This window comes from Suricata suricatta, chromosome 7 (genome assembly GCF_006229205.1).
Source record: "Suricata suricatta isolate VVHF042 chromosome 7, meerkat_22Aug2017_6uvM2_HiC, whole genome shotgun sequence".
Lineage (NCBI taxonomy): Eukaryota > Metazoa > Chordata > Mammalia > Carnivora > Herpestidae > Suricata > Suricata suricatta.
The window spans coordinates 93,056,920-93,069,114 of NC_043706.1; the positions used below are offsets into that span (position 1 = coordinate 93,056,920).

General features: G+C 35.1%; 1 protein-coding gene across 1 annotated transcript in view; it reads right to left on the minus strand.

Annotated features, from left to right (window-relative positions):
* Positions 1-2,368: 2,368 nt before the first annotated feature.
* Positions 2,369-12,195, minus strand: part of OSTM1 (osteoclastogenesis associated transmembrane protein 1) — a 34,769-nt gene continuing 24,942 nt past the window's right edge. Inside the window, exons 5-6 of the mRNA XM_029944292.1 lie at positions 10,077-10,242; positions 2,369-5,948 (exon numbers count right to left, since the gene is read on the minus strand). Coding sequence (XP_029800152.1) covers positions 5,893-5,948; positions 10,077-10,242 — 222 coding nt within the window. The 3' untranslated portion in view covers positions 2,369-5,892. The remainder of the gene's footprint in view (positions 5,949-10,076; positions 10,243-12,195) is intronic.

The following is a 12,195-nucleotide window of genomic DNA, read 5'->3' on the forward strand; positions in this document are numbered from 1 at the left end:
TGGACATTTAGGCTCTTTCCATGTTTTGGCTATTGTTGACATTGCTGCTATGAACACTGGGGTACATGTGCTCCTATGCATCAGCATTTCTGTATCTCTTGGGTAAATCCCTAGCAGTGCTATTGCTGGGTCATAAGGGAGTTCTATGGATAGTTTTTTGAGGAGCCTCCACACTGTTTTGATCTCAGCTCAGATCTTGATCTCAGCTCAAATCTTGATCTCAGGGTCATGAGTTCAAGCCCTATGTTGGGCTCCATACTGGGCATGAAGCCTACTTAGAAAATAAAACATAAAATAAAATAAAAATAACTGTGATTAAAATACTAAAGGATCTAGTGGAATAAGGGGCACATGGGTGGCTCAGTTAGTTAAGTGTCTAACTCTTGATCTTGGCTCAGGTCATGATCTCACAGTTCATGAGTTTGAGCCCTGTGTTGGGCTCTGTGCTGAGCATTGGGCCGGTTTTAGATTCTCTTTCTCTCTCTCTCTCTCTCTCTCTTTCTCTCTCTCAAAATAAACAAATAAACTTTAAAAAAAAATTACAGAAGACCTAGTAGAATGGCATAGAACAGGCAATAGGGCAGCATACGAAACAGATGGAGGTAGGGTGCCTGGTTGGCAGGGTCAGTTAAACATCCAACTGGACTGCAACTCAGGTCATGGCCTCATGGGTTCGTGAGTTCAAGGCCCATATCAGGCTCTGTGCTCACAGAAGGAACTGCTTGGGATTCTCTCTCTCTCTCTCTCTCTGCTCCTCCTCTGCTACTGCTCTCTCTTTCAAAATAAATAAATAAACTTAAAAAAAAGCAGGTAGAGCATTTCAGCAGAGATACTACTAACAAGGAGTTAAATGGAAATGTTAAAAATTAAATACAATATCAAATATGAAGAATCATCTCACCAGGCTTATTGGTAGACTGGACACACACAGCCCAAGAAAGAATCAGTGAACCTGAAATAGGTCAATAGAAATGATCCAAACTAAAATGGAAAGAGAAGGTAAGAGTGAATATAACAAAAGAGTACATCCAGTAGAGCTGTAGGATAATATCACATTACCTAACAAATCTAACTGGAATCCCAGAAGGAGGGGAGGGAGGGAACAGGGTGGAAGCATATTTGATGGGAGTATGACTGAGACTTTTTCAAAATTAATGAACAACAACGAAAGATCCAAGAGGCTCAGAGAATCTCAAGGAGAATACAAAGAAAAATACACCTAGACATATCAAGGTAAACCTGCTGGAAATAAAAAATTAAAAGGAAATCTTGAGGTAGCCAGAAAACATTACATACAAAAGAACAAATGCAAGAATTATAGCAGACTTCTCTTCAGAAACTTTGCCATCCTGAAGGCAAAGGAGTGATTTTTTTAAAGTACTGAGAAACTTCGACTTCACCACAATTCTATCAGGTCATTTGAATTTTTGGTGTTTGTGAGGCTAATCAGGGCAAGGAAAAATGGTAGCCACTATGGGAACAAGAGTAAATAACAGGGCTTAGATTCAAGGAGCTGGTGGACTTGAGAGCCAAAAGTGATATGGATATACTTCATGAAATGACTATCAGTAAGCTAGGATCCCAAAACCAAAAAAGGTCTTCCAGAACCTGACCAGGTCGGTGACTACATTTTCTCACTCACTTCCAGTATGATGGGGTTGGTTACAAGCAAAATTTCAGTACCTATGTAAGTAAGCACCTATCCCTGGTGTTTCAAAGCCACAGAATGAGTGGTGCAGATTTCATGACAATAGCCAAACTACAAAGGATAGTTCTTATGATTCCATCTACTGGAATTAGGCATTAGGAGACGGGGGAAAAGTGAACAAAGAATGCAGAGGGCATAAACCTAGCAGGAGGAGCCAAAGCAGCTAAACGATGATTTCACCTTGCTCCTGAGATACGGGGTTGGAGCAAGTCCTGAGTGAATGGTGGGCAAAGTGTGCCAAGCAGTGTAATTTCAAGCAGTTTTAGCCCCTTCGTAATAAATATCCATCATTTTACAAAAGCCTCCCCCAGTAAATATACAATCAAATACTACTCCTAGAGATTTCCATTCCTAGGTCCCTCCTATATAAACATTTAAGAATTACTGGGGAGAGGCGTGAGGGAAAAGGCTAAATCTGGAGATTCTACTTGCTCACTCATGCTCTTTACAACCTGTGCTACCTGTTTGCCCACACCATAGCAATTAATTCTCCAAACCCAGAAGGAGAAAAGCAATGAGAAAGGGCATGTGTATGTGTTGGGGGGTGAGGTGGGAAATGCTGGATTTTGACTGATAAGAGTCCCTGGGTTGCATACACACACACACACAAAAAACAAAAACAAAATGCACTGCCTTATTTAGTGAAGAAGAGCCAAGATCTAAGAGGATTTGGATTTTATTTATTTATTTATTTTTGAGGATTTGAATTTTACAAAGCCAAGGTCAAGCCCTTTATATCTAAGCTCCTATTACATTACTGGCAATAGCACTTCAAATGAACATAGAAAATGAAGTACTAATAGGAGAGAAAGGGAAGACGTAACTTCTCCTCTGGAAACAGGGATGACTGTCAAGCTTTCTCTTGTGGGACCCTACCTCTGAAGATACACATTTTGGGGACCAGAAACCTCCTAACTCCTGCTTACTTTTCTGTTTCAGAAGTCAAAACAGTTTTCAGTCCTCCTATCTACATTCTAGTTGTCTACAATTATTCCAGAAATTACATTTGTTGAATTGTTTTTCATTTCTAATGCTATTGGCCAAATTTTTTGGATACAATTCTGGTACTTAAGTAAGACAATGGAGGATTTATTACCATATCTAGCTAAAGATGTGCTTATTCCTTTTAAAGGTTTGAAATATTTTGATTGTATTTAGGTACTGGGATGGATTTTGTAAAAAATACATGTTTATCACAGGAAAAAGATTTTAAAAATTATTATTGATAAACTCCCTACTTTAAGAAGCATGAATTAGTCATATTATCTTTTGAAAGCCCTCTTTAGTTCCAAGGAGACAAAGAAAATTACTGATAATTAAGTATATTACATGTATGACTAAAATTTATTATACTCAATGTAACAGTTTAGAATAAGCAAATCTGGTAGAGTTGTAATTTTTATGTGTTACATGTATAATTCAACATAGGTCAAAGCCCTTTTTATAATCAATGAGATTATTTTTTGGAATTTGGGATAGGCAGAGTAGAAAAATGCTTGATTAGGTATTTCAAATCTCAATTTTAGATGTGACTATCAAACAAAGGCTCCGTCATAAGTAAGGTGCTCTATGATGTTCTACTTCCTTAACTGAGAAGATAGGAAGTAAGTGATACACTTTTTAGAGGGAATCCATGCAGTGGATAGGTTAGATCAAGTGGGCTCTAGGAGTGTATAACCAGATTGACCACTAAGATTTCTTCTAGCTCAGAAAACAATGTGCTTGGAACATAATTTTTTTCCTATCTTCAACTGTTACATAGGTTACTAGTGTAATTTTGCTTTCTTAATTCATTGCTGCTGATGTCTATTACTTATGTGATGTCAGTCTTTTGTCAGGAATGCAACCCCAATAATAATATTCTGGGAAAACATTCGGTTTATAAGGAGTACACTGCAGTAAAAGTAGAGCTTATCCATGAAACAGAAAATGCTGTCTCATTAGAAGTAACCTTTACCATCTACACTCTGGTGGTACTGATTTAGAATTATATGTTAAGATAGCTGATGATAGTTCTATGTCTCAAATCTAAACAAAAAAATAAATAATCCAAAAGTACATTTTTATTTAACAACATTATTAGATGGTACTTTAAAAGTGAGCATTTAAACTCAATGCCTGAAAAACTGAAATGTGACATTCAATTACATCTGAAGCTTTAAAAATATATTTTAAGAAGTACAATATGGTGCACTGCAATTTCTTTAAGTTACTTCTTTTATTTCTAAGTGTCAAAAAGCTAAAGATTATGCACACACATATGCTATATGTCTCAGAATTTAAAACTATGCAAAGAATTTATCAATATGACTAAAAAATGAAGTATGTGCAATACTTCAGTGTAATGCTTACTACTTATTTTTGAAATCTATTGCTGATGCTATGTAAAAGAGCAATGACTCAACCAGAAAAATAGCAAAAGCTGTCTTTTGTTTTCCTAAAGTGCTTCTCAGCAACCATACCTAAAAGCAATGGTTTTTAGAAATACGTAACATTGAAAGATGATCAGTCACTACTTACAGATTCAAATATGCCATTTTGCAACTTTGCATATGTAAACTGGTTTTATCTGCATTAATGAAAGATTGCTTTCAATGGCCCTTAACTATATGCTTCAAATCAAGACAGTGCTATTAGTATCAGCAGCATGAACAATGACAGTAGAATAAACCCCAGCACATTTTAAATGGATCACAGCAGACTAGAAAAACTGCAACAGTTTTTGGATTGTTATATATCCAAAGATAAGCCTCCTATTTCAACTCTGCATATATAGTAAACATTAAAAAAATTAAAAACACTTTCTTGGCTCTTTATTGAGCCTTTTACTATATATGAAGGGATTAAAATTCTTGTACTATTTAACCTAACTCTTGTTTCTATATAGAGCAGGCTTCACATTCTCAACATTTAGAACAAAGCCTATTTCCACCAAGAAAGCAAGAAGGAGTTAACAAATGAAATACCTAACACTAAAAACCTGAGGGGGGGGAAAAAACTGTGAACAATTCTGAAATAAAGTTAAAAAAAAACTGATATAAACATTTCCAAAATAGAATTTGCTTTCTGATAGTGAAATATCTGATTTCATTTCCATATCACATTTATCTGATTTAAATAATTTAGAAAAAAATACGCATCTTAACCTAACTGCTTCCTGTACTCATCTTAACTCATGCCCTCAACATGAACCATTCAACAGTCTCATAGTGAGCATCCTCTCATGTCCCTGTCTATGTTCTAAACATTAAGTTTTTTTACTCCTCCTCTCTCTCCCCTCCAAAAATCTCCATACATCCCAAGAGAATCTTCCATTAAAAAAAAAACTCACAACTTAAATATATATTGTGTTAATGCTACATTTGATTTAAAGTAGTAATAAATTATAAATTGCCAAATAACTTAATGTAATTCACAATGCAAATACCTCATAGAAAAAGAATCCATCTTGCCCTGAATATAATACAGCATTCCAGTGATTTCAAATTATTTACGAAATAAAGGTAAAAATAAGGTGTAAAATACAATATTATTTATAAAAGTTAAGTAAGAAACCAGTTACCATAAATCTTTTTACAAAGATAAATGTAATGTGCCTTCCTGCTTCTAAAAATTGTTAAGGAGTTTTCTAGTTAGTGGTTTCAAAAATCACTTAAAGGAAACTAGAGTTTGAATTACATGTCATTTGTAATGTATGACATATTAAATATATATCTATAAAACAATAATACTGCAATGGTAATTTAAATTAATCTTTGGACCTGCTACTATTTGGCAAGTATATTTCTTTTTCAAAGACTTTGCTATAATTGATTAATTTTTAAATGTTTTCAAAAACTTTGCTACTAAAATACTATGTTAATAAGGAGATACCAGCAGTCTCAAATAGTAATACTATGCGTACAAAATAAAACAAAGATTGTTCTTGCGTCTTTTGCTATTGTAACAACTACACTTTAAAATAGACAACATTGCTAGGCCTAGAAATTAAAACTACCCAAACCCTTAAAAAAGGAACAAAAAAGGAAAGAAAAATTGAAAATACTTATTTAAAAAATAAATCTGAATTGCTTGCATTTCTTAGGAACTTGAACTTGTCAACTCAGTTTATCTTCTTATGGACCAAGCTGTATCTTCCACCATTCATCCATGGAATAGAATGTTAATTCTCCATGTTGTAGATTTCAGTTTGAATTTTCTTGAATGTTTGCAAAGCTGGTACTGGACTTGAGACGTTTGGCTAGAAAAATCCAAAGTATTATATTTTAACTTAAATTTAATTCTCTAAACATAACAATTCATTATTTTTATGTAAACTATAGTATTCATCTATTAATTCTATGCTTGAATCAGAATAGACTCAATCTTCTAAGAATTAAAACCCAAGTCTATTTTTTTCTACTAACCTCAAAAAACATAACTTTGCTTGAAGCTACACATGACTTTGTTTGAAGCAGTACCAAATAAAACAGACATAACCTATCATTTTGAACATCACAATCTCAAATATGCAATAGAGGTAAGAGTATTCTACTTAAAAAATAGAAGTGTTACAAAGTATAATAATAAAATTATATATTTAAAAGTCTGAGTTAGTAGGGGTGCCTGTGTGGTTCAGTTAGTTAAGCATTCAACTCTTAATTTCAGCTCAAGTCATGGTCTCATGGCTCGTGAGTTCAAGCCCTGCATCAGGCTGCGTACTGACAGTGTGGAGACTGCTGGGAATTCTCTCTCTTTGCACCTTGCTTGCTCTCTCTCTCTCTCTCTTCCTCTCTCTCTCTGTATCAAGAATAAATAAACATTTTTAAAAATGAAGAAATCCAAATCAGATTTCTTTTAAAATAATTCTGTAATGTCAAAAAACTGTCCAAAAAAAGTTGAAAAAAACTTAAATGGTTTACCAAAAAAAAAGTGAATGTGCACATACACACGAATACATATGGCTGCTAATAAAATATGTACAATCAATTTTTATTATGATGGTAATGGGACTGAGTTGTTTGGGTTAATAAAGGAAGTCATGGCTATTTTGCTTGGTAATGTTTGTGCTTATAATTACATATGAATGTTTCTCATGTTCCATAAATGAAAAACAACTGTAAAATAGTAAAAGTATCTTACATTGAATAACTAGGAATCTCTCTACTTCGGCAGTTTTTAACATGAGAGTAGGGTTGTGATTTAGAAGGTCTACAATGGGACCCGGCATGTGTTTTCTTGTTCTGTTTTAAAAGCTCTACAGACAATTCTGATATGTGCTCAAGGACGAACACCAGTGTTCTGGTTTCTATCAGGGTCTCTGCTGACCACCACTCTAAGATGACAACATGACTTTCTGGACCAGTGTCCTGCTTCCAGCTAAACTAAAGGACAACTTAACCTAAAAAACAGCCTAAGCTAGAAGTCTACTCTTAAGCTTCTGTGGATTTGGGAGACAAACTTAGTCAAAAGGGATTTTTCCTATGTTGTTTAAAATTACTAGAAATAACCTAGTTTCTTACTAATTACCAAATTTATTAAACTAACTAGGCAGTAATACCAATGAGTACATGTATCTACAACTTCCTTGCTTCCTTATTCTCTAATAAATCCCTACGTCCTTCAAAATTCTAATCCAGGAAAGAAAGAAAGAGAAAAAGAGAAAGAGAGAAAGAGAGAGAGAGAGAGAAAGAGAGAGAAAGAAAGAGAGAGAGAGAGAAAGAAAGAAAGAGAGAGAGGGAGGGAGGGAGGGAGGAAGGAAGAAAAGAAAGAAAAGAAAGAAAGAAAGAGAGAAAGAGGGAGGGAGGGAGGAAGGAAGGAAGAAGAGAAAGAAAAGAAAGAAAAGAAAGAAAGAAAGAAATTCTACCCCAGAGATCTAGGGATGAATTCCAACAGCCCTAATGCCAAGTTAATCTTATTCTCTGTGGGCCAACCACACTGTATACCTTTAACTACATTTGTTGTAATAACTGAATTATGGTCAGTGTGTACTTGGAGGGTACATATTGTACCTTGTTCCTTTTTTTTAGTCCCTAATTCCTACCATAGGACTTAATGAATGGGGGCATATAAAATTGTGGCATAAAGAAAAATAAATAACAATGTCCATGAGATAACAGCACAAGAATTATTTGCTTACACTAGCATTTCCTTAAATTCATAAATCAATTCATAAACAATGCTTTCATGAAACATTAACAGGTATTGGGCAAAAGTAGTAGAACTTGACAGTAGAGTCAAGTTTTGGGAATATAATCTCAGAACCTTTCATTCAGGTACATTATGAAAATCATAAAAAAAAAAAACCCTCACAGTACTAGTTATTTTAAGGAACACACCCTCGGAAATGCTAACATTAGATACACATTCTTTTATTCAACAAACATTTGAGCATCCCCACTATAGGCCCGGTACCTTCTAGCTACTGATGAGATAGTGGTGAAAAAGATAAACAAGATCCTTGTTCTGATGGAGCTTCCAATTGAGTCAGGGGAGACAAATAAGATTGAATATAAATAAGATAAAAAAGCTAAGTTAAAAAGCGATTAAGTGTCGTCAAATAAAGATGATAGATACAGGAGAATTAAAAGAATACATTCTTAGGATGGGGGTCATAAAATGTATCTTCGAAAAGTAGTCTTTGACCTAAGACCTGGATGACAAGGAGCTAGTCAAGGAAGGCAGGGAGGGCCAGTAGAGGAGCTTTGGGAGGGGGCAGTGTGAATGAGTTTGGTGTTTGAAGGGAGCAAAGAGGCCAGGCTGCCTATAGATAGCTTCATGAGCAAAGAAAGGAGGGGGTGCAATGAGTTTAGAAAGGTAGATGGGGAGGATGGGGTGGGTCACACACAGCTTTAGAAAGCGGACCCTGGAAGTAAGTTTCGATTTTATTTTGGATCCAACAGGAACACAGGAAGGGTTTCAAGCGGGAGAAAAGCATGGTAACGTTTGTGTTTAAAAACTTACTCTAGCCACTATATGAAGAATGGATTGTTGTGGGTCAAAACAAAAATTTTTTTAATGGAAGCAGGGATACCAGTTAAGGGACTCCTGCATTAGGGGGGATAAGAGATAAGATGGCTCAGGCTGGGGTATTATCAATGGAGGTGGAGAAAAGATCATTTAAGACACATTTTTGGAAGAACAGCTGCCAATACTTGCTGATGGAATGCAAACGGGCAGGAAAGAGACTATGGGGATGGGGAAATAAAAAAGAAAAGAATTAAGAAACTAAAGATAACAAGGTTTGTGGCTTGTACAAGCAGATGGATGAAAGTGACTTGGAAAACAAACAAACAATGCAGAAGCTCTAAGTATCTTCCACAGAGTTAAATTGATTTGCAAGGCAAATATGATGCTGAAATTTAAAAGTACACTAAGCCTTGAAAAAGAAAGTTTCTCAACAGTGAGGTCCCTGCAATATTTTGTTATTAATCTAAATAAGTCCCTTTAGGCCCCAGTTATTACATATTTTATAGAATGCTAGCAATCTTTGGAAAGCTTTACTAACTACACTCATATTAAAGACTTTCCCCTCTATTAACTAGCTTTTCAAGGTGACAAGACATTACAAATTCAGTTAAAACTGATCTGCAAGTAGCCTTTTTTTAGTTAAATATATTAGAAGTGAGGTTAAATAAACAATGAAGATGAAAAGCTAGGAAGAAATTTATAAGGGAAAGAAATTTTATATCATAGGTTCCTAGACTAGGTATAATATTTAAGATGAAAAAAAAAGCCTAACTTTTTTCCTACAAAACACATTCTCTACTTTAAAAATTAAAATTATTAAGGGATAAGCTCATATCTTCATTCTGATCATAAACAAGAAACCCACTAGACTTAGAAGCCATGCTTCCTCAGCTAGATGGGGTCTTCTAGTTAGTGCTTAGTCTGCTGTGCCGTTTGGTGGGGAACATGTGTGAGCACATGCTGTATGTCAGGTAATGTCCTTGCAACTACATTTGCCATTTATTCATAAACAAACTGTGTGTTCACTAGTTTCTTCCTACCTTTTTAGGTGGCTTTCTAGGTGGCTTCACCACAGCTCCAATGGGCCTGAGAGCGGTCTACCTCTCCTACTATGCCCATTCAGGTCTGCAAAACCTTTGTTGCTATTCTTCTGTTGTTGCCTACCTAATTCCAGGGACTCTAGCTCTCTCAGTTAAAACATCTGAAAAGATACTGTATGTTGACTGTTATTTGTACTTAGAGACTTCTTACACATCTCTCCCATTTGTAAGCATTAACCGTAAAATTTGAAGCAGAGGGCTGTTTTAGTCTAATACAGCATGAGTTTTCAGAGTACACATCATTTCTAAAACAGGCCTAAGTTTTTAAAATACAGGTTTTAGCTAAATAAACAAACAGACAGTTGTAAAAAGAAACTTACGTAAGATGAGTTTGCGTTTCTTTTGTTCCGAGTGAAGAAAGCTACTAAGGTAGAAGACAACGGGTAGAAAGAGAATAAACACGGAAACAGCAATTACAGGCACCGTGTCACTGCAAGGGACCGAACAATTGAAAGTTCGACTCCAAAGTTTTCGAGTAATATTCATCTGGAATGATAGCAGATAAAATTACTTTGTTTTACATTTAATCTGTCTCCAATTCATATAATTATTTTATTAACAAAATAATAGGCATCCAAAATCTAAAACTAATTATACATCCCTAAAAAAAAAATCTATTGATAGTTGAGGACAATTTCTTCTGCCCAGGAAATTAGCTGGTTCACAATCAGTCACTGTGTAAGTTTATATCCATACAGAAATTTCATATTCTAAATTCATAACACAGTCCAAAGAATGTCAACCTTTCAGAGATCTCAAACAGAAAACTTGTATCAACAGGAATATGGTTAGACCATGCCTCATTTATTAAAAAAGATTTAAAAGGGTAACAATGTGAGGTGATGGATGTGTTAACTAACTCGGCTGTGGGAGTCCTTTCACAATGTACATGTATTTCAAATTATCACTTGTACACTTTGAATATATTACAATTTCATTTGTCAATTATATCTCAAAACTGGGGGGGGGGAATTCGGCAACAAAAACAAGTTTTTTTTAATGCTATATACGTGAGCTTGTTGCAATATTTTTAGAATGAAAATAAAAACATCTACTAAATATATAAATATAGCTGCTCTTCAAAAGATATCTATGAAATGTTTAGTACCTTACCTAAGATATTATAAAAGATTCAGATGGCAAATAAATAATTATTTAAGTACATAATATCTAGTGAATAATTGAAAGTTTTTTAGATAGTATTTCATTTAGCAGCATACATTAAAAACAGATACATTTAGGGGCACCTGGTTGGCTCAGTTGGTTGAGTATCCAACATCAGCTCAGGTCAGGATCTCACGGTTTGTGGGTTTGAGCCCCGGGTCGGGCTCTGTGCTGACAGCTCAGAGCCTGCAGCCTGCTTCAGATTCTGTGTCCCTTTCTCTCTCCGCCCCTCCCCTGTTCATGCTCGGTCTCTGTCTCTCAAAAATAAATAAATGTGAAAAAAAGTTTTTTTTAAACAGATACATTTAGAGGCAGCAATACTTCATTTTCATTGAGCTCATGGTTTCTGCCAAACATGCTAAGTGATTTAAGGAAACTATCAAATTTAATGTAGAAAACTGTTCTTGCCTGAATTTTATCTGAGACATGGTTTGCAAATGGTGCTCTGTATGTTTACTGTAAGTTTTGCTTACTGTAAGAAGAATGTTCTAAAAACAGGTGGTCATGTTGATTGCCTATGCAATCCAACTTTTGTCAGAGAATCAATAGTCATTTTTCTTCTTTTTAAAAATGATGAGATAGACTATTATTCTTAAAATAAATATTTAGTATTTACTGAGAGCCTACTAGAAGCAGGTACTCTTCCAGACATTAGAAAAAGTGCAGTAAAAAAATAAAAACCCCATGGTATACCCATTTTAAGTTTGAGAATAAATGCTTTTTGTCATGAATATTATTGATCTACCATAGTTCACTCTGAGCTGCTATTCATATTCATCATTCTCAACCATTAAGTTTATTAACTTTGACCTTTAGCTCTCTACTTTTAGACAGTAATTCCTATTTCCTTTGATGCCTCAACCCTCAGGCACCATATTCCCATAAAAAGGTATGATCGCCATCTAGTGGTGCCCCACATGAAGGCCGACTATACAATGGAGTAAAAATCTTTTTTGTCAATACATATTACTAAAGGCCCACTGTATGCCAGGCACTGTTCTAAATACTGGACAGTACAGAGATAAGGACAGGAGGTCCTTTTCCTCATGTGGGTTATATTTTAGTGAGAGGTGACAGGCTATAAATAAATTAAAATTTTCAGATGATAACAGATATAAAAAATAAAAGCAATGGGACAGGAAGCAATTCAAAAATGGCTTCAGAAACACATGGTAGCAGGGCACCTGGGTGGCTCAGTCAGTTAAGTGTCTGACTCTTGGTTTTGGTTCAGGTCAGGATCTCACAGTTTGTGAGACTGAGCCCAACGTTGGACTC